Here is a 23,062-nt window from a genome sequence, read left to right on the forward strand (position 1 = left end):
TGCTAGGATACGTGGTCAGCTGTGACCTTGAAACAGACAGCTGTGGCGCTTATTTACCGGGAGACATAATAATTGGGATGTTGTTGCCATGCCACGCCACAGTAGAGTCTCTTGATAATCGAACACGGCCTGACAGCGTCACCTGTAAGAGGTAAGGGAAAGATGTTGTAAAATGAATATGATTTAGTAAAGAATGTTTGTGCCAGATTGTTACTGCAGTGCAGTGGTTCTCTTTGGGTGCTAGACCTCCATCTGAAAAGATTTTGTGCCAGGGACCCCAAAAAGAGAAGAATTATGTTGTTGTTTTTCCCCCCCAAAATGAACGTGAATCTTTAAGGGAAAAAAGGGAGCCTTAATTACTTTGAGAACGACTGTTGTACTGAATTATAATTCCTATATACTATAATATTGTTCATAGAGGATTTTATATTATGGATTTGGTCAATAAATTAATAATAAATGAAGAACTCTTAATTTCTCACAAATTTCAATTAATCTTTTCCCAGTTTTGATTTGGTGGCATTTGTAAGATCCTTGCATGTCATTCACACCATAGAAGAGATCAACGCATCTGGTTTCCTACCCGGTGTGCGTCTTGGATATAGGATGTGTGACACTTGTTCCGATGCTACCAAAGCCTTGAAAAACGTGGAGCACATGCTGGCCGTCAATGGCTCTCTGAACATTCAGTGTGACTACACAGAGTTCAGGCCACCAGTGAAGGTCATCATAGGTGCACGGTACTCTGAAGTGTCCATTGCTGTGGCTAAGTTACTCGGAGTGTATATGATCCCTCAAGTAAGTTGCAAGTTGATGGACATGTGATCAAGAAATGCAATTAACTTTATATATGATCAGAATTATATATCTGATGCAGCAGCCAATGAGGATTTAACGCTCGCACACATGCAAAATAAAGAGGAAATATGTAAAATGTAAAAGTACATAAGAAATGGAAGATAAGATATAGTATACAGTAATTTAACTCAATGTGAGGTAATAGGAATGCAAGAAAGGGGAGAAAATAACATGAAAAAACACATAGATTAAGAAAAAGATGAATAAATTCCATGAATACTGTATGTTTCAGTTCAACAGGTGATACACAGGACAAACAATAGGCTGAAATGCAGCAGTAAAATGTACATACCGGTAGTCTGCACCCACCTAAGCTAAGGAGCTGGTATAACTGGGTAGATGACAATAATTGCATGTGCCAGGAAGGCCTATTATCTTTGAGAACTGCTACTGCCATATTACTATGGTGCACTGTTACAGTATTAGTAGAACTCAAAATTTGTGTTCCCCTAGAGCTGAATATGGTGCACATTGTTATGAATATTTTATAAAAACAACGGAGGGAAAGAAAACAAAAGTAACATTGCACACCCAATGGTGTGTCACATAGCCCAGTAGGTTTCATCTTTCTTTAGAGTCATGTGAAATTGTGAAGGGGCTTAAGTGTTAATTTGGAGGAACTCAATCCAATTCACAGTGCAGCCATGAGTTAGCCTAAAAACCTGTCCCACGAAAAACAATTACATTAACACTATGTTGCCTCAGATCCCTGCGGGCTACACTAGATGACAATAATGTATAAAACCGAACCAGTTACTGTAAACCCTTACTTTGGGTGTGTTCGGAAATACGCTCTATCTAGAAATACGCTTTATCTAAATACAGTAGGAGGGTATAGAGACCAATTTTCTCTCTACATTTTGTTTTTCATCCTGATTTTACCCTAGTTGAGCTGCTCCATAAAGTGCTATCTACGGGGCTAGATTATGTCACTAAAATGCCACTAAAATGTCACTAGATTATGTCACTAAGATTGATTATGTCCATATTTTGTACTTAGAAAATTCCCATGTTACACTATCTAGAAATAATGCTTTATCTAGATACAGTAGGAGGGTGTAGACTAGAGAGACAGGAAACTGAGAGAAGATGTGTGAGGCATTGGATTCCATCTTGGATCATGACTCACAAGGAGCATGTTGATCAATGATGTTTTCAGAGAAATTTCATTAAATGTTTTCTTTTGTCACCTGATTTTATTAGTTAAGCGCCTCCTCATCTTCCCCCGCACTGAGCGATAAGTGGCGCTACCCAAGTTTCTTGCGCACCATCCCCAGCGATGTGCACCAAACCAAAGCGATTGCCAAACTCATGGCTCGTTTCAAGTGGAACTGGGTAGGGGTTGTGTATGGAGACGATGACTATGGAAAGGCAGCCTTCCAGAGCTTCCTCCGGGATGCTGAGGAAATGAATGTGTGCACGGCCTATCAGGAGATGGTGCCCCACTACCTGGACCATGAGAACAGCATGCAGCGAATCAAGCAAGTGGCGGAGAAGATCCGTTCCTCCGGTGCCCAGGTAGTACTGCTCATCCTCAAGGACAAACTTGTGGAGGACCTTTTCCAGGTGATGATCCAGAACAATATTACAAGAACCTGGATTGCCAGTGATGCCTGGTCAAGGAACCGCCCTTTGGCGCATATGGAAGGCATCAATGAGGTCGGGGACATCCTTGGTTTCACGTTTGTGGCGCGCCGCAATGAAACCTTTGATAACTACCTGAGGAACCTGAAAGCCAGCTCTGGAGGGTACAACAACTTAATCAAAAAGTACAAGAACCTGAGGTTCAACTGCACCTCAGACCCAGAATGTGATGTGAAGGAGCCTCCATCCGACTGTGAAATAAAAAATGATACTGCATGTTACACAAATTACCTGGACGCTAATGATGACTACCTTACAAAAGAGGTGGACACAGATACATCCTACAGCTACATCCTGGCTGTATGGGCCATAGCCAATGCCCTTAAGAGCCTTCTTAATTGTAGCGTAACCTCTTGTCACGGGGAGATGAATTTCCTACCATGGAAGGTAAGCATAAACAAGGAGAATACTTTTGAGCAAAAATAGGATTAAATTAGAACAATATGTATGTTCAGTATAAAGTAAAAATGTCCCCAAATTATAAAGAGTAACTACCTAAGAAGTGCAAGGGTGAAAATGACATGATCCAGCTAATAGCTCTGACAAATGTTGCTGTTCAATATTGATCATTGATACATTTGTACTGTTAAAGTGACCACATTGCATTTTTCTTGCAGCTTCTTGAGGAACTGAAAACCTCTAAATTCACTCTTGACAACCAGAAATATCTTTTTGACGAAAAGGGTGACTTTGTCAATGGTTATGATTTGATAATGTGGAATAAGAATAAAGACCATAGAATATTTAATAGAATTGGGAGCTACGATGCATCTGATGGCGAGCTTGGAAAAATAAATTGGCCAGAAAATAACTCGGTAAGACAATGAAATGGATATACAGACAATGGTAGCCCCATTCTTCCATGTCAGTAGTTAGTATGCCTTTTTATTCTATTGTGCAAATTGAAATTACTGTACACTTATAATGAATTGCTCATGAGCATGCACGACACTGAACCCTTACCTTGGCAAACCAGGCTGTGTTTTAACCTCTCTGGACAAACACATAGTGTATACTGAGTGTATACTCAGAGTGATATGCAAAGAAACACATTTTACAATGTATACACTGTCCATTGGTTCTACAACTGTTTCTTGAACAGGGTTTTGTCAATGGAAACTTTGGATCACAGTTCAAAACAATAACCCCTTTAAAATGCATAACTTGCTGTCTCACTTTTAGATTCCCATGTCTAGATGCTCACCTGTTTGTCAACCTGGATCCGCGAAGAAGATCTTGAATGTGTCCTGCTGCTACACCTGCAATCGATGTCAGGCGGGAACATATGCTAATGGCTCGGGTATGCCAATGGTCTTCTGAAATGAAGATCACAGTTCATCCCCCCCCCCCCCCCCCCCCAAATAAACAGAATAAGAAGTGTACTGTTAGCGATATACAATAGAATATTTCATACACTTTATAATGTTTAAAAATCCTATCTACTTTTAAATGCCACCCATAGATGTGAAGAATTATCTGTCAAAATAAGATTGTTTTATTCAAAACATTGTTGTAGAGTGCATACCTCCATCATAACTATACAACTAGTTGTCAAAAAGTTGTCACTTTTCCGTGACCTTGACTTTGGACCAAACCATATAACTATTTTATAAACTATATAACTTTGAGGCAGCAAACTGATCATTAACATGATGTTTAATGAAAATCTGACCATCCGTTCTCAGGTTATTTTACTAGTAAAGCAGACACCTCGACATTGATTGTAACCTTGACATTTGAACTTTTCGACCCAAAAGCTAATCACCTCCTCGCGGGGAAACTTCAAACTATTGATCATTCCTGCAAAATTGCATTGAAACTTGGCTTGTCTGTTATTTGCGAACAACCAAATAATCAAGCTAATAGAATGGGATGAAAACAAAATCTGTGTCCAACACAAGTCTGAGTTATATTTTGTTCCACATGATGTATTGTTTGTGGATATGCTACTTTCGATGTGCGACACCCACACACAACCAAGTATAGATCAGGCTATAGTTGGCAGAGGTAATAAAGTATGTACTTGGTGGACCTCTTCTTTCTTATGTTTTTGATTTAAGCTACAATTAATTATTATTATTATTATTATTATTATTATTATTATTATACTATTTAGATTCACCAGTATTTACAGTAATCTCACCTAACCCCCAATCTTCCTGCAGATCTTAATGACTGTCAGCCATGTCCTAATGGACAGTCATCCGAGAAGGGTTGGGACCATTGTAAACAAATAGTGAGGACCTATTTGAGGTGGAGAGATCCTCATCCAATTGCCCTTACGGCGTCGGCAGCCTTTGGCATATTGCTGCTGCTGGTCATCTTCACCATCTTTTTGGTGTACAGAAATTCACCGCCCATGAAGCGAGCCGAGGTGAGAATGTCCTGCGTGATGATGAGTGGCCTAGCTGTGAGCTTTTCCAGCGTCATATGCTTCATGGACAAGCCCGATGTCCATCTGTGCCGGGCTCGACAGATCATGTATGCCATGGGCTTCACCCTTTGTGTCTCCTGCATCCTAGTTAAGGCTTACCGTACATTCCTGGCCTTCCTGCCCTTTGGTCAGCTGAGACACAGGCGACTAAATAAACTCTATAGGCCGCCTATAATCATCAGCGTTGTAACTGCTATCCAGGGAGTCATCTGCATCCTCTGGCTGGTCTTTGATAGTCCTGACGTTGATTACATCACTCCAACACCACATAGCCTTGAGATAATTATCCAGTGTCATGTAGGCAAAACATCCATAGGTTTCGGTATCATGTTGAGCTACATAGCCCTGCTGGCTTTGGTTGGCTTCCTCTTGGCTTTTAAGGGCAGGAAGGTTCCCCAGGAGTTCAGTGAGACCGGTTACATCATCTTCAGCCTGCTGATGTACCTGTTTGTGTGGGTGTGCTTCATCCCCATCTATATCATCAGGACAGAAGAGGCTTCTATTGTGCAGGCCTCGGCCATCTTGGTGTCCAACTATGGCGTCATCTTCTGTCATTTCTTACCCAGGTGCTGCGAGGCACTATTCATGCCTAAAGGTGACACACTGGAGAGGATTCTGGGGAGGTGGCGAACTGTCACTGCCAGTCCTTCAGTTCCCATTCCAAACGCAGATTTTGAAAGAGACTCAGAGAACCCAAACACAGGCTTAGAGACTCCAATCCCTTCTCCATCAACAGGGCGATCTGGTAATCACTCTGCTTCAGTGAGATTCAAGACGCTAGGAGATGCAAGCCCTGTTGCTAGGTCAGAGGTTTCCACAGGCACACAAGTGAGGAAGAGAATTAGGAGTATATCCTTCTGAGAATGTATTATTGGCATGTATATAATTATTTGGCAGTGGATTGCCCTGGTGACAGGTCTTTGTATGATTGCTTTTTTGTAATTAAATAATCATTGCTGATGTTGTACTCAAATGTTAAAAGGAATTGTATATGAATACAGTATCTGGTTCACTAGAAGGGATTTGTTTTTGTTGCCCTTTTGCCCCTAGGACTGTCCCAGCTAATTTCACTGTTCTCTCCTCTAACTCTTTCCTGTCAATACAGCTTTTACACACCAGTGTCTTCAGAATTACAATCACCCCCTCCTGCCCCATCTTCATATAAATCCAGTGACTCTGTATTAATTATATTATTCTCTCGGGAATTATGTTTTTTGTAAATACCAATCAATTATGTGAAATAATCTGCCTTTTATTCATTTATTTATTTATTTAACAGATTTGTATAGGCTACTATGAAACATTATAAATTATTTCCATGGACATACAATCTTATTAACCCTGGTCAATTAAGTTTATAGGGTTTAAGTGGTAACATAGCATTCATTCATCACATTTACACGTTGCACACATTCCTGGGTCGTCCAGTCACATTCAACCACAGGTGTGGTTGAATTCCAAAAATCTACTGTATTCAAAAAATTTACTGTATTCAATCAGTCTCGCCGCGAGGTATATTGCACCTAAAGAGTCATTATTATAATAGTACAGTCACTGGAAGGGGGTATCATGCACCCCCCGGAATTATACTTCTAATCAGTGTTTTCTTATTGGAAAAAATGTGCTGAAAATGATGAGCTATGATAAAAAGTTGTCAAAATGTCCCACCTACCTCAAAACCCCCTTTTTGGTATATGGCTCTGGCGAAATTGTGTAAAGGCAAATATTAATTCACTAAAATTACATAAATAGACATGGTGGTCTGAAATTGGTCATGGAGTATCTTGACACATAGGGGTAAGTAGCAGAACAGGATTTGGTTGGTTGCTACCATTATATTCTTAAATATGACCCACATCATCCTCAGAAACACCAAAAAATATGGTGTCCGCTTGACTAATAACAACAAAGATGGTTATTTTCCAACACATTATGCCTCACTTGTATATAGAAAACTTCTCATATCCCCAAGCTTCAATTTGAGCCCAAGATAACCTTTCTATCTTGTAAATTACTCTTTCTGTCGCCAAAATGATGAACTATACCTCAAATCGGTGAAAATTGTATATTCAGTCAGTATCAGCTATACATTTGGAATAAATTAATGAATGACTGAGTTTTAACTCACTCCACATCATGGAATATTTCTTACTTGAATAAGCTATGTTAAAAAGTTTGCAAAGTGTCCCATCTACCATTTTTATGCAAATGAGTGCCTCCATTATCAAATTAATCGATTTTCACTATATCTCAGCCAATATTGCACTTAAATGAACAAATAAGGTGTCTAGACCTATGTTTTGAGGGTCGAGGATCTCAGTGAAACTATTCCTAAAGTGACCACATGTGCCCGTGGCATGCTGGTGTACAAATCAGTGCCGATTAAATCAATTCCTCTATCTCGTCGGCTTCTTGTCCATGCTCTCCAGACCGTGTCAAGGAGATCAACCAGTGAGGTTGGTAGGACTGCACCGCAGGACACACTGGATTAAAAAACTCTTTAGTTTCAACCCCCCCTGCCCTTCATCATAGGGTTTTGGTTTTTCCAAAAAAGCTTAATCAGCTCGCTTGTATAAGACACGATGGTTCTCTTCAGAGCAGAGTAGCATGGAGGAAGACGAGCCAGGTCAACTTTAGATTTAGAAATTAGTTTGTCATCTGCTCCCACCACTGTTTCACTGAAGACTCACAATTCAAATAGCTCTATAGCTCAAGCCAAGCCATGTGGCCCATAGGGCAGGAGCCTAACAAGTACACTCCATGGCATGACTAGTATGTCGCAGGGACTTACCCCAATCCAACCCTTTGGTATTACCCAGCTGGGGATCGAACCCCTGACCATCCAGTCTCAGGGCGGACGCTCTAACTACAAGGCCACTGAGCTGTTGATGATATCCAGGGCCTCTTACGGGTGTGTAACTTTACAGTGTGTACAGAATGGAACCAAATGGACCTGTAAGCCTTGCAGAGCCATGAGGCCCATAGGGCAGGAGCCTATCTCCTGTTTCTGTAGTAGGAGGCAGCTTGATGTACAAGTACACCCCCTGGACATGACGCTAGTATGTATCAGGGACTTACCCCAATCCAACCCTTGATGCTGAGTGCCAAGCAGGGACAAGCAGGGATGTACTGGGTTCCATTTTTCGGAGTCTTTGGTATGACCCGGCCGGGGATCGAACCCCGACCTCCCAGTCTCAAGGCAAACGCTCTGACCACAAGGCCACTGAGCTGTTGATATGCAGGGCCCCTTACGGGTGTGCAACTCTGAATGTACAAATGGAACCAAATGGACCTGTAAGGGTTATGGGGGTCCTTCAAATGTGCCTTGTGCTACACTATATGGAACAGATCCTTAATTAGTATAGTTGGAGCAATTCATCTGTCTGCTGTATGGACAGAGTTGCGAGTCTTCAGTATGGTAAATGGTGCATTTATAAAGCGCCTTTATCCAAGGCGCTTTACATAGACACACACATTCACACACACATTCATACACTGATGGCAGCGGAAACCATGCAAAGCACCAACCTGCACATCGGGAGCTGTTAGGGGTTCAGTGTCTTGCTCAAGGACACTTCGACACTAACTCTGGGGGAGCCCGGGTTTGAACTGGCAACCTTGCGGTTACCATCCAGCCACTCTACCCCTGAGCCACCGCCGCCCCAGTGGACGTCACCCGTGCCAAGTTGCTGCGGACAATGGTGGGGGCAAATGACAAACTCACTTCTTAAATCTAAAGTTGACCTGGCTCGTCTTCCTCCATGCTACTCTGCTCTGAAGAGAACCATCGCCTTATACAAGCGAGCTGATGAAGCTATTGTGGTAAAAACAAAGACAAAGAAGACTGATGAGTTCTATGAACACGATGACTGATTAATGTGACGTTTACACCGTTTACATTTTTGCCTTTGAGTGTGTATAGTAATAGGATGGAATACTGTTACAGGATTGTGTGACTGTTTGAATTTTGTACTGCATATTGCAGGCCATTCTATAGCGTGTATACTGCCGTATACTATTGTTCATACTAAGAATGTTTTTAGTTTTTGATGTTATGCTACAGTATATTCTAAATTATAAAGCTTGCTTAAATGCACAGCACCTGTCTAGATACCTTATTTGTAAAAGTTATATGCAATATTGGTATCTCTTACTTGGTATAAATGTGACTTTATTGTAATGGCAGCACTGATTTGTACACCAGCATGCCACAGGCACATGTGGTCACTTTAAGAATAGTTTCACTGAGATCCTTGACCGGTTGACCCTCAAAACATAGGTCTAGACACCTTATTTGTTCATTTAAGTGCAATATTGGCTGAGATATAGTGAAAATCGATTGTTTCATAACAATGGTAGATTGGACACTTTGCCAACTTTTTAACATGGCTTATTCAAGAAATATTCCATAATGTGGAGTCAGTTCAAACTCAGTTATTCAATCATTCATTCCAAATGTATAGCTGAAACTGACTGAATATACAATTTTCACCGATTTGAGGTATAGTTCAGAATTTTGGCGACAGAAAGAGTAATTTACAAGATAGAAAGGTTATCTTGGGCTCAAATTGAAGCTTAGGGATATGGGAAGTTTTCTATATACAAGTGAGGCAGTGATACTCACCATAATGTGTTGGAAAATAACCATCTTTGTTGTTATTAGTCAAGCGGACACCATATTTTTGTGTGTTTCTGAGGATGATGTGGGTCATATTTAAGAATATAATGGTAGCAACCAACCAAATCCTGTTCTGCTACTTACCCCTATGTGTCAAGATACTCCATGACCAATTTCAGACCACCATGTCTATTTATGTAATTTTAGTGAATTAATATTTGCCTTTACACAATTTCGCCAGAGCCATATACCTAAAAGGGGGTTTTGAGGTAGGTGGGACATTTTGACAACTTTTTATCATAACTCATCATTTTCAGCACATTTTTTCCAATAAGAAAACACTGATTAGAAGTATAATTCCGGGGGGTGCATGATACCCCCTTCCAGTGACTAGACTATAAGTGTTGCTGGCATTCCATTTCCTCTGCTATTATTCAGAGTGACAAATAATTTGATCTGTTTGTGCTGGCTAATGTGCATGTAAACTGTAATATGATTGAACATTGATATACTGTTTTGACCACAAACAAGGTTCTTCAGGCAAATGTTTTTTTTAACAACTTTCAAGGCACACCAAAGCCTGCTGTTAAAAGTACATAACAAATGCTTGGAACAAACACACAGGCCTAGTAAACAATATGCATCAGAAATGTCAGTTTAAAACATAATCACTGAATACAGTATGTTTAACAGATATAATTTAAATAAACATATATTTTGCTATTGTCTCAAGAGTCCTGCAGTACGTTATAGAACTTGTGTGCACCTGTGGGAGAATGTGATGTGTGAAACATTCCCTAGCTTGCTGAGGCCATATAGTGTATGACTTACAGTAGCCTACAGTAGCTATTATATAAGGGGCAGGCTAAAATGGGAAAACAAGTTGGTACGTTTAGATTATCATGTACTTTTCATTCATTATTATGAGAATATTGTTCAGACAAGACAAACATTAGTATTTAGTTCTCCGTTCATTGTCAATGGCATTTTTAAAGTTTTTTCAGACAAGACAAACTTTAAAGCTGTATATAGGAGGGGCTAGCGTCCCTCAAAAACAACTTTGATGTGAATCTTAAAGGACCACTTCACCACTTTTCAACATCTCTTCATATAATTGGTCCTCACTAATGTTCATGATAAAACACCACCATTTTTCCCTACTCAGTCTGTGTCTCATAGGAGGGCTTTGGGCAGTTCGGACACCCGTCCACCAGTGACATCATCATTAGGCAGATTTTTCTTTAAACAAGATTTGTTTTAAAATATATTTAGATTTGTATTATCATGAGAACGATGGCTTCAACTTTTGCATTGCAACTTTTCAGGAAAAGAAAGCCTACCGTTTCTATTAGCTTGGATTGGATTCACCATCGATGATGTCACTGGTGGTTTCTGAACTGCCCACAGCCTTCCTATGAGACACAGACTGAGTATAGGAAAAAATGGTGGTATTTTATCATGAACATTAGTTAGGACCAATTATAGGAAGAGAATTTGAAAAGTGGTGAAGTGGTCCTTTAAGTGTGATGCCTCATACACAGACGTTCTGTCTGTTTGATGGCCGCCTCAATGCTTTTCCAATGGGAGTTATTTCTAATGGTTTGAGCCTCAATCACCACTCTGATATAACCAGTCCTTGTCATTTCTTTCTGGACTTTGAAAGCAGTTTTAGCTCCAGTACCACAATGTCCTGAGGTGGTGGGGGTGGTGATATGCAGATTATTTAATATTTGAGTCATTATAATACTGATGCTAGATAAAACCAGGCTTGTTTCCATTCCATTCCAGCTTGGAAAATCAACAATGGTGGACATTGTAAACAAAGTGGAAATGCAAATGTGGAACTGAAGACTAAAGAAGAGGAGGAATTATACAAAGTAGGGTGACAGGTGCGGTTCCATTAAGCCTTTGCGAAAAATGGAAGCGTATGTTCATTAAGTCGAAAAAAGAAAAGCGAATTGTCGGTGTTTCCATTAAACTGATAAAATGCGCATATGCAATAAGTTCATGAAATGTGCAGTAGGTTGCACTGTTTTGCCAGTAAAGTGAGGCTCATGTAAAGTAGTCCTAATCGATGTTCACACCATTGATTTGATGCGCTGTATGTGTGCTCTCAGTTTAACCGACGGGACCCCATATACTGCGCTGTAATCTGATCCCTGGTCAGCGGCTGACCGACCGTCTGCGGCTTTCACAGTATTGACGACACCTACAGTCAAAGAACGTACAAAGAACGATTTGTTGTGTAATGCTTGTCTTAATATATTCGGGGCACATGTAGCCTATATGTCACGGGACTCGATTGGAGCATACTGGTCGTTTATACTGTAAATTGATTGATTGCAGCTTCAAACAGTTGTGAATAACTTGTTTCATCGGCTATATAGCCTATAGCCTACACGTTTAGGTTGCTTATCTTATGCAATGAATATAAATATATAAGAATAGATGAAGCGTATGCATGGATCGAAATCGAATAGCCTGCAGGGAGTAGGGACCCAGGCAGCTAGATTATATAAAAGTTTAGTCTACTACACTACTCGTAGTCCACGTGTGTGTGTGTGTGTGTGCGCGCATGTGTGTGTGTGTGTGTCTTGCATCCATACAGTAGCGATCCAGATATCAAAATGATCGGAGCGCCCCGATCAACTCGGGAGGATTCAGACTTCATATGGGATCTTTGAACACGCTACACAATTATTAATCGGAAGGGTCGGGTAGTAGTAAATTGGGACCTTATATGTATCCACAACATCACTCCCTCTCCGTCCACCATCCCATGCACCGTTCACTCCACTGCCTCCCCATCGTTGTTTTATTTTATTTTCCAACTGTTCAAAAGCGATATAATGCGAGTTCAATGCTTTCTAATTAAAAACCTTTTCCGCAAGTGTTTCCATACACTATTTGCGCATTTCCCTTTTTTCGAAAAAGCCTAAATCCGCAACCTCCAAGCGAAAAAGTGTTTTTGCGAAAAATGGAGACTTATTCGCATGTTGATGTGTTTCCATCCAGGAGATTTTGCGCAAGAGCCTTAATGCGCAAAAAAACGGCTTTATGGAAACGCACCTAAGTGATGACATCACGATGAGACCAAAATCAGTTGAGCTGTTCCTGAGAGCAATTTCCATTAAAACACCTATATGAAAGCCTGATTGTTCAAAATTGGTTATTTGTGGGGATAGAAAACACATATGGGAGCCCCAAAAACACAAAAGAAATTAAAAAAGTTGAATTTTATGTTATAGGTCCTTTAAGGCTAGCAAATGATGGACTCTCTGTCACAGAGCTGGTCCCCCTCGGTGTGACCCAGTCCATCTCGTTTTGAATGAACGCTGGGTCACACACACACACACACACACACAGACAGGAACATCAGGAAGTAACAGCCACGGGAACTAGGGGTAAAATAGGCCTATTTTACAAATACATAATTGTAAAAAAAAGAAGTAACTAGCATTGATACGTCACGCCTGAATGAAAATGTAAATGAAGAGCCTCAGCCGGAGTCTATCGAGTTGTTGACATGAGGGAATTATTTAATTTCCCCAGCGCAAGAGCACATTTAAATAATGTAAGGTAAATAGCTAATTTATTTGGTTAAAAGCTCTATTGTACTGGAATGTGTATTAGCCTGGCTATTGAGTTGTGTAAAGAAGCAATTGTTCTTACCACCCTGCTGGGGGCTGCGGTGTCAAGCTGTGTGTAACGCAACATGTTTTGCATTGTGCCAAACTGTGCATGTTCCAATGAACTGCCATGCCAACTGCTATAGATGAATCCACGCAGGCTGCCCTGCATGCATGGCACAAGCATAGCTGCGGTGTCACATTAAGTTCAGCTTGACACAGCAGCATTGATTGCATACAGCTCAGCTGGCCTACAGGGCACCCCTCCGTGGATTCGTCTATAGCCTAGTGTTCTGGCTGCTGTGCCAACTGCTAACTGTGTTAACCAAAAGTTGACCCCTTGACCAAAGGTTGACCCCCTTGGTTAAAAGTACTTCCCGAGGCTATGACAGAGATCATCTATACAATAAAGCAAACACAAAAGGTAAGGGCTGGTTTCCATTGTGGTCCTATGTATTCAATTCATATGCAAATGTTAAGGGTTAAGAATGCCACCTCCTAAATACCTTAACAGCCTTTAAAAGAGCCTTGAGTAAACGTTGATTTTCACACTCAAAATGCTGTTCTCACTATTCTCCAGCTTAGTCACACTGTTGATGATCAGCATGCTACATTGCGTGGGCAGCTGTGACCTTGGAATGGATACTTGCGGGGCTCATTTACCAGGAGACGTAATGATTGGGGTGTTGATGCCATGCCACGCGAAAGTAGAGTCTCTTCATAATCAAACACGGCCTGACAGATTGACCTGTACAAGGTAAGTGAAAGTAATGTTATTATAATATATTAATAATGTTAACTCTTTCAGAGTTTCAAGGATTTCTATATAGTAGGTAGACTTCTCTATGGCATAATGTCGTTTTTGAATGATTTATTGAAAATTCTCTTGTGTGTGACAACGAAAGATCTTCAGAGAAAGCTTGACTTGTCTGCTTCCAGGAAAAAAATGAACGGAGTTGATAAAATGTTTAGTTTTTGTGTTGGAAGCCATTTAAAAGAGCCTGCATTTACACTGGGTAGTGTTTCTAGGACAACAAAAAAAGTTATGCCCGGTTTAAGTTTTATTTTCTAAATAACTTTTTTTCTGCTGGGCGTACATAGCCATGCAATATCTCATTTTAAAGGGTGAGTTGTCTAGTTCAATTAAAATAAAATAATGTTTCTCACATGTACCACTGTAGATATTTTGCCATCTATAAATAGCATGGTCTGAATTGGAACATCATATAAACTCAAAAAAGATTTGGGGTAAAATTAGACATTCTAACGCACATTTTGATATATACCATGTTTACATAGTCTTACCAGTACCTTGTCTATTCATGCATGTATCTCAAAAACCTGTTATGAAGAAACACAGTTTTGATAAAAAACACATCAAAGGACATTGTTTTGATATGACTTGGTGCCCATGATATGTATCAAAATATAGACTTGAATGTATACTGTATTATAAAAAAAAAAGAGTTCTTACCATCTACTATTACAGAGTAAATCACAGTTGAAACTCGCTTAGTCATATACAATAAACCTCACAAGAGTGAACAAAATAGCCATGACAGGTCTAACTCATTGTAAAAGCGTCTTTTATTTTTTATGACTACTAACATAATAAAATTATAATAAATATTACAGAAAATAAATAGGCCTACATACAAAACAGTTGTCCCCAAACTCCCCAGTGTCCCCAAACCACTGCATTCCAGTTGTTCTTGACGGTGTGTGTGTGTAGGCAAAAAAAAAGAAAAAAAACTGCCCCCCTGAAATGAATGAACGAATCCGGTTCAGTGTCGGAGAACTCCATCGCAGTCTTGACTCTTCGTCTTCATCATCATCCTCCTCCTCATCTGATCAGTTCTAAATATATAAAAAATAAACATTTAGCACCATCGCGTCGCCACATTCCACTGGCTGTTGGCTAGTTGCTAGCAAACACTGCAGAAATGGTACTGGCTATTGGCCGGGGGGGGGGGACGTAGGCTACGTAGGCTATCTGACATCATCGTCATCATCACACGGTGACACACTAAACAATGTACAATCATGATTGTATACAATACAATGAATGCGATTATCATGCAAGCTCATATAACTCATGGACAAAAGAAATCTACAAGCTCACAACGCGTCGCGCATGTGACCTGTTTGAGCTTGTAGATCATCATGTTTGTTCTCCGTCTTTGTAGGGGGTAAATAAAAGGACAGTAAATAAAAGGAGCGAACATTACTCTTCAGATCAGATCGCCTATAAGGCACGCTACAATATAAAATAATTGTACTGCCATGCGTGCATGCCTGCTACGATACATTTGTACTGCACCCACCGACACCAACCCCCCCTCCAGCCATTAGCCAGCACCTTTTTGGTAATGCTGGGGGCCATCGTGGTGACTGGTGAGTCATTCTGGCGTCATGATCTGACTAGTAGTAGTAATTATCCGATCATCTTATAAGATGATCGCTACAAATAGATGCTTGGATAATGCCTTATAGGCACGCTACAATATAAACATGCATCGTTTACTCAAACAGGTCACATGCGCGACGCGTTGTGAGCTTGTAGATTTCTTTTGTCCATGATTTCTGATCACTATAGAAGGGCATTTTCTACAATAAGATTACCTCAAAACATTCCGGGTTGATCGTCTTCTTCAATGGTTTCCCGGTATGGCTCATCGGACGACGATGAGGAGACAATGAAAAAAGGATAGAGGGAGACGGCTGCCACCTGGCCAGCCACTAGCCTCCGCAGCTCCGGTTCTAAGCCCAGTCACCGGTCCCAGCGACCGGACTGGAGAAGGCGACTGGGACGCGTATGGATCAATACTACCCAAGAGGAGAATTAGCAAGAGAGGCTAACTTTGCTTACTTCCTGTATCTGCGTGAGGTGGGCGGTAACATTATTAGGAGACGGACATGTTGGAGTCTATTCATTTCCAATGGGAGAGTGAACGTGAACACAGCTTCTGAACCATTCCTTAACTCCATGGTCACTGAACTAAATACTGGACCAAATCATCACAAGGCACACAATATTTACAAGATATTCATAGTAAAATGGCTTCTTTTAGCGAGACAAACCAGGAGAAAATCTACTTTGTTAATGACATTTCTTTATCCCAGCAACAAACTCTCACGAGATTTGAGATGAGTCCGGAAGCCTCTCTCTGTCCATCTGCAATTTCACGGACAACACATAGGGGGCTCTGACCCCATATTTAAGATGATAATATGTGAATATTATAATGTGAAATGAATGGACATATTTAAAACGATTAGAAATGATCCTTATGTGCCCAAATTAGAGCTGGCATACTTGGTCTGCATATTGAGACAGGCAGATATGTAGGCACGGTTGAGGAGGATAGATTATGTAGTCTGTGTGATCTAAAGGACATTTTTATTGTCCATTCTACAACTCTATTAGGGAGAGACTTTTTAATGAGATAGATCCAAATCATGAATTTATATGGTTGGAGGACTTCGAGAAACTAAAACGACTATTTCAAAAGTACACCTTGTCAGTTGTTTTCAATGTACTTTGTTAAATGACTTGTCAGTGTTGTTGTCTTCTTCTTCTATCGGGTTTCATGGCGGTCGGCAAACCTAAATGGTGCATTACCGCCACCTACTAGACTGAGTGTGGAAACAGTGTTGTTGTCAGGGGGGAGGGTGGAGGTCGGGGAGAAGCAAACCACGCCTACTATATTTAGGAGACCATTTGTAGGCTTTGTGTACCATTTCGCCTCTAGTGGCTCCAATGAAGTTGGCCCATCTTCATACATAAACCATCTTTGATACTACTACCACAAAACTCGCTCAAATAAATATTACTGCTTTCAACTTTTTCTGCTAGAAAATCGCTCGGGCGAGACTGCAAACAGAAAACTGAAAACTCCCTCTGCCCCCACTGTTTACTCGGGGGTGGGATCAGCTTCCAATGGCAAAGCGTACACGTGTGTCACGTGACACGGGTTTTCTGGGAAATGTAGTTGATATTTATGCTCAATACTCTATACAGAGGTGCGGACCGAATTAATCTATTGGTATTAGTAAAAAAAGAGAACTACGGAAAATCACGTACAAGTCAGACCGGACTAATGCATAACTCCACGTGTTTTCCAGTAGTAGTCTGTCTAAGGGTTAAGAATGTTTGTGCCAGATTTTTACTGTATAGTGCCGTGGTCATCAAACATTTTCATCTCAAGCCATGCAAATGGATTTGGGCACGGACCCCCACCTGAAAAGATTTTGTGCCAGGGACTCCTAAAATGTAGGCCTATTACGTTATTTTTGAATATCTTAAGGTATATTAAAATAGGTTGAAAGGCAGCAGTTAACTGATTTTGATGCTGTATTAACTCATTTCACTGCGTTCCCCGTGGAACTCCCTCAAGGACCCCTGGCAGTGGGGATCTCTGGACCCCGCTTTGCTGTTGTAGTGAATTATAACTATAATTCCAAAATACTGCAATTATCCATAGAGGATTTTATATTATGGATTTGGCCGATAAATGAATAATAGATACGAAATGAATGCTCATTTTCTCACTGATTTCAATTAATCTTTCCCAGTTTTGATTTGGTGCCATTTGTAAGATCCTTGGCTATCATTCACACCATAGAAGAGATCAACGCATCTGGTTTCTTACCGGATGTGCGCCTTGGATATTTGATGTGTGACACTTGTTCCGATGCTACCAAAGCGTTGAGAAACCTGGAGCACATGCTGGCGGTCAATGGCTCTCTGAACATTCAGTGTGACTACACAGAGTTCAGGCCACCAGTGAAGGTCATCATAGGAGCACGGTACTCTGAAGTGTCCATTGCTGTGGCTAAGCTACTCGGAGCGTATATGATCCCTCAAGTAAGTTAATGGACATGCTCTGATCAAGAAATACAATTCAATCTAAATATGTTAGGAGAAGCCTGTAGTTTGGATATTTAGGGGGGCTCAGCCCCTCCGAGTAGTTTAACTCGTTGTGAGTCTACATGGGTGATAGGGATGCAAGAAAGGGGAGAATATTTGGGGGAGCAAATCAACCAATATGGTCAATACATGTGCTGGCTGTGAGCACACTACTGTTTGCAAGCTTGTAAATTACCTGCTTCTCTCTCTCTCTCTCTCTCTCTGAGGGTGTGTCAGTTAATGCGTGTCATCCACTGACAATTACAATTTAAATTTAGGCATTTAGCAGACGCTCTTAATCCAGAGTGATTTACATTAAGCAGTAACAAAAAGCATGGGAATACATCACATACATAAAAAGTAGTTATCATGAAACATGCGTAAGCTAAGAACGTAACAGTGGAGTATCTATATAATGAAACTGTATATACTATACTATACTATACTATACTATACTACTATACTATACTATACTATACTATACTATACTATACTATACTATACTATACTATACTATACATATGTACTATAAAGTGCTATGACTACATAAAGCGATTCTAGTGCTGTCTACATAACATGCTATAAGTCTGTATAAAATGCTATCTAAGTCTACATAAAGTGCTATCTACGGGGCTAGATTATGTCACTAAAATGCCACTAAAATGTCACTAGATTATGTCACTAAGATTGATTATGTCCATATTTTGTACTTAGAAAATTCCCATGTTACACTATCTAGAAATAATGCTTTATCTAGATACAGTAGGAGGGTGTAGACTAGAGAGACAGGAAACTGAGAGAAGATGTGTGAGGCATTGGATTCCATCTTGGATCATGACTCACAAGGAGCATGTTGATCAATGATGTTTTCAGAGAAATTTCATTAAATGTTTTCTTTTGTCACCTGATTTTATTAGTTAAGCGCCTCCTCATCTTCCCCCGCACTGAGCGATAAGTGGCGCTACCCAAGTTTCTTGCGCACCATCCCCAGCGATGTGCACCAAACCAAAGCGATTGCCAAACTCATGGCTCGTTTCAAGTGGAACTGGGTAGGGGTTGTGTATGGAGACGATGACTATGGAAAGGCAGCCTTCCAGAGCTTCCTCCGGGATGCTGAGGAAATGAATGTGTGCACGGCCTATCAGGAGATGGTGCCCCACTACCTGGACCATGAGAACAGCATGCAGCGAATCAAGCAAGTGGCGGAGAAGATCCGTTCCTCCGGTGCCCAGGTAGTACTGCTCATCCTCAAGGACAAACTTGTGGAGGACCTTTTCCAGGTGATGATCCAGAACAATATTACAAGAACCTGGATTGCCAGTGATGCCTGGTCAAGGAACCGCCCTTTGGCGCATATGGAAGGCATCAATGAGGTCGGGGACATCCTTGGTTTCACGTTTGTGGCGCGCCACAATGAAACCTTTGATAACTACCTGAGGAACCTGAGTGCCAGCTCTGGAGGGTACAACAACTTCATCAAACAGTACAAGAACCTTAGGTTCAACTGCACCCCAGAGTGTTTTGAGAAGGAGCCTCCATCCGACTGTCAAATAAAATCTGATGCTGCATGCAGTTACACAAATTACCTAGACGCTAATGATGACTTCCTTACAAAAGCTCTGGATACAAGTGAATCCTACAACGATGTAGTGGCTGTATGGGCCATAGCCAATGCCCTTAAGAGCCTTCTTAAATGTAATGTAACCTCTTGTCCAGCGGAGATTAATTTCCCACCATGGAAGGTGAGCATGAACGTGGAGAACATTTATGAGCAACATTAACATTACATTTAAAAACAATATGTTCAGTATATACATAAAATATCCCAAAATGATAAGTAGTTACTAAGAAGTGCAAGGCTGAAAATGTCATGATCCAGCCAATGGCTCTAACAAATATTGCTGTTCCTATAATATTGATTATTGATACATTTGTAAAGTAACTAAATTGCATGTGTTTCTTGCAGCTTCTTGAGGTACTGAAAAGGACACATTTTACTCTTAACAACCAGAGATATTTCTTTGACAAAAATGGTGACTTTGTCAATGGTTATGATTTGATAATGTGGGATAAGAATGGAGACAGAAGATCCTTTGAAAGAATTGGGAGCTACCATGCACTTGATGGACGAATTGAGCTTGAAGGAGACACGAGCAGAATAAATTGGCTTTCAACAGCAAATAACTCGGTAAGACAATAAAATGGACAGTGTTATTACAGACAATGGTAGCCCATGTCGGTAACGTTTTTTATTCTATAGTGCAAAGTGTTGAAAGTACTGTAAACTTTGAATGAATTGCTTATGAGCACTACACTGAAACCTGTCTAGTCAAAGTATGCTTTGTTTTGACCTCTCTGGACAAACACATACAAATATGTACTGTACTGTACATATTTGTGCGTCAGAGTGATATGCAAAGAAACAAATGACAACGATTGATTCTTTTACAACTGTTTCTTGAACAGGGTCTTGCCAATGCTTGAAGTTTGGATCACAATCCAAAACAACCCCTTTAATTAAAATGCATAATTTGCTGTCCTCACTTTCAGATTCCTGAGTCTAGATGCTCAGAATCCTGTCACCCTGGTTTTGCGATGAAGATCTTGAATGTGTCCTGCTGTTACGACTGTGTTTCATGTTTGGAGGGAACCTATTCTAATGGCTCAGGTATGCCTACTAGACATTGTCTTTTCCCCATTCCATCTGCAACTGCTTTGCAAAAGTAAACTGATTAAGAAGTGTACTACAAGCAATATAATGTTTAATAATCCTATCTACTTATGAATGCCCACCCATAGCTGTGAAGAAGTATCTGTCAAAATTATACAAATTATATTTTGCCACAATTGTAACATGGTATGAAAAACTCTTTAATTGTATAAACAAAACTTCAAAAGCAAATATGTAACATTACACAATGCAAAACATTTTGAAACTAGACAGATTGCAATCAGTAGAGTGCATACCTCCAATTAACATAACTATACAATTATAATTATAATAATTTAGAGATTTGAGTGATTATGTTATTTTGACCATTTCCTTGATTGTGACCTTGACCCTTTAAACCTATGAAACAATCATGAACAGAGTATTTTGCTCAACAGCATTAGTTTTATTCAAATATTGACATGCTGATGCTGCTGAGCAATAGCAGGGTGCTCTAGGGAGTTTTGTTTGTGATTGTTTCATTTATCACTGCTCAGCGCACCTGCATTTTTCATCACTTTTTCTTGACCTTTTCATTGAACTTTTTTGACCAAAGTTAACTATGTCTTTGAGGCAGCCAACTGATCACTAACATGATGTTTAATGAAAATCCGGCTATGGATTTTACTAGCAGACAGACCTCGACATTAATTATAATTTTGACATTTGAACTTTTCGACCCAAAAGCTAATCACCTCCAACAGCAACCTACATGTATTGATCATTCCTGCAAGTTTTAATGGAAAAGTGAAAGAAGCTAATAGAATGGGACAAAAACATAATCCATGTGACGTATCCAACACAAGTCTGAGTTATATTTAGTTGCACGTGACGCATTGTGAGCTTGTGGATCTGCTACTTTGATGTGCGACACCCACACACAACCAAGTATAAATTAGGCTTTAGTTGGCAGAGGTAATAAAGTTAGTACTTGGTGGACCTCTTCCTTCTTTTATGCTACAACTATTCTCTACTTAGATTCACCTGTTTTAACTGTAATCTATCATAATCCCACCTAACCTAGTAACCCCCAATCTTCCTGCAGATCTTAATGACTGTCAAAAGTGTCCTAATGGAACATCATCGGAGAAGGGGTGGGACCATTGTGAACCGATAGTGAGGAACTATTTGAGGTGGAGAGATCCTCATCCAATTGCCCTTTTGGTGTCCGCCACCTTTGGCATATTTCTGCTGCTGGTCATCTTCATCATCTTTTTGGTGTACAGAAATTCATCGCCCATGAAGCAAGCCGAGGTGAGAATGTCCTGCGTGATGATGTGTGGCCTAGCTGTGAGCTTTTCCAGCGTCATATGCTTCATGGACAAGCCCAATGTCCATCTGTGCCGGGCTCAACAGATCATGTATGCCATGGGCTTCACCCTTTGTGTCGCCTGCATCCTAGTTAAGGCTTACCGTACATACCTGGCCTTCCTGCCCTTTGGTCAGCTGAGACACAGGCGACTAAATAAACTCTATAGGCCGCCTATAATCATCAGCATTGTAACTGCTATCCAGGGAGTCATCTGCATCCTCTGGCTGGTCTTTGATAGTCCTGACGTTGATTACATCACTCCAACACCACATAGCCTTGAGATAATTATCCAGTGTCATGTAGGCAAAACATCCATAGGTTTCGGTATCATGTTGTGCTACATAGCCCTGCTGGCTTTGGTTGGCTTCCTCTTGGCTTTTAAGGGCAGGGAGGCTCCCCAGGAGTACAGTGAGACCAACTGCATCATCTTCAGCCTGCTGATGTACCTGTTAGTGTGGGTGTGCTTCGTCCCCATCTATATCATCAGGACAGAAGAGGCTTCTGCTGTGCAGGCCTCTGCCATCATAGTGTCCAACTATGGCGTCATCTTCTGTTATTTCTTACCAAAGTGCTATAAGGCACTATTCAAGCCACAAGTTGACAAGTTCACAGAGGATAATATCCTGAGGAGGTGGAGTAATATCTCTGAGCGCGCCAGACCGGCAGATCCCACTCCAAACCCAGATTTAGTTAGAGATCCAGGGAACCCAAACACAGGCCCACCAACGGTCTCACAGGGGACTCCAAGAGGATCAATAGATGGATCTGGCTATTACTCTGCTTCAGTGAGCTCAGAGATGCTAGTTGATGCAAACCCTCCCAGTCCTGTAGTTCCCAATCTAAACCCAGATTTTGAAAGAGACCCAGAAAACCCAAACACAGCCTTAGATACTCCAATCCCTTCTGCATCAACAGAGCAATCTGGCAATCACTCTGCTTCAGTGAGAT

At 40.7% G+C, this 23,062-nt stretch overlaps 2 protein-coding genes across 2 annotated transcripts in view; both read left to right on the plus strand.

The window, feature by feature from the left end:
* Positions 1–54: 54 nt before the first annotated feature.
* LOC306941051 (G-protein coupled receptor family C group 6 member A-like) overlaps positions 55–23,062 on the plus strand; it is a gene marked incomplete at its 3' end in the record, with an annotated part of 23,100 nt that continues 92 nt past the window's right edge. The window contains exons 1-6 of the mRNA XM_079526356.1: positions 55–151; positions 507–798; positions 2,062–2,889; positions 20,059–20,280; positions 20,643–20,760; positions 21,848–23,062. The exon at positions 21,848–23,062 is cut by the window's right edge and continues 92 nt beyond it. Coding sequence (XP_079382482.1) covers positions 78–151; positions 507–798; positions 2,062–2,889; positions 20,059–20,280; positions 20,643–20,760; positions 21,848–23,062 — 2,749 coding nt within the window. The 5' untranslated portion in view covers positions 55–77. The remainder of the gene's footprint in view (positions 152–506; positions 799–2,061; positions 2,890–20,058; positions 20,281–20,642; positions 20,761–21,847) is intronic.
* LOC306940518 (G-protein coupled receptor family C group 6 member A-like) lies at positions 3,346–5,797 on the plus strand (the record flags this gene model as incomplete). The annotated part of the gene is made up of 3 exons (XM_079525617.1): positions 3,346–3,366; positions 3,685–3,802; positions 4,668–5,797. The coding sequence occupies 3 exons, from the start codon at positions 3,346–3,348 to the stop codon at positions 5,795–5,797; spliced, it is 1,269 nt and encodes a 422-aa protein (XP_079381743.1).

Source organism: Electrona antarctica (assembly GCF_951216825.1).
Source record: "Electrona antarctica genome assembly, chromosome: 17".
In the NCBI taxonomy this organism is placed as follows: domain Eukaryota; kingdom Metazoa; phylum Chordata; class Actinopteri; order Myctophiformes; family Myctophidae; genus Electrona; species Electrona antarctica.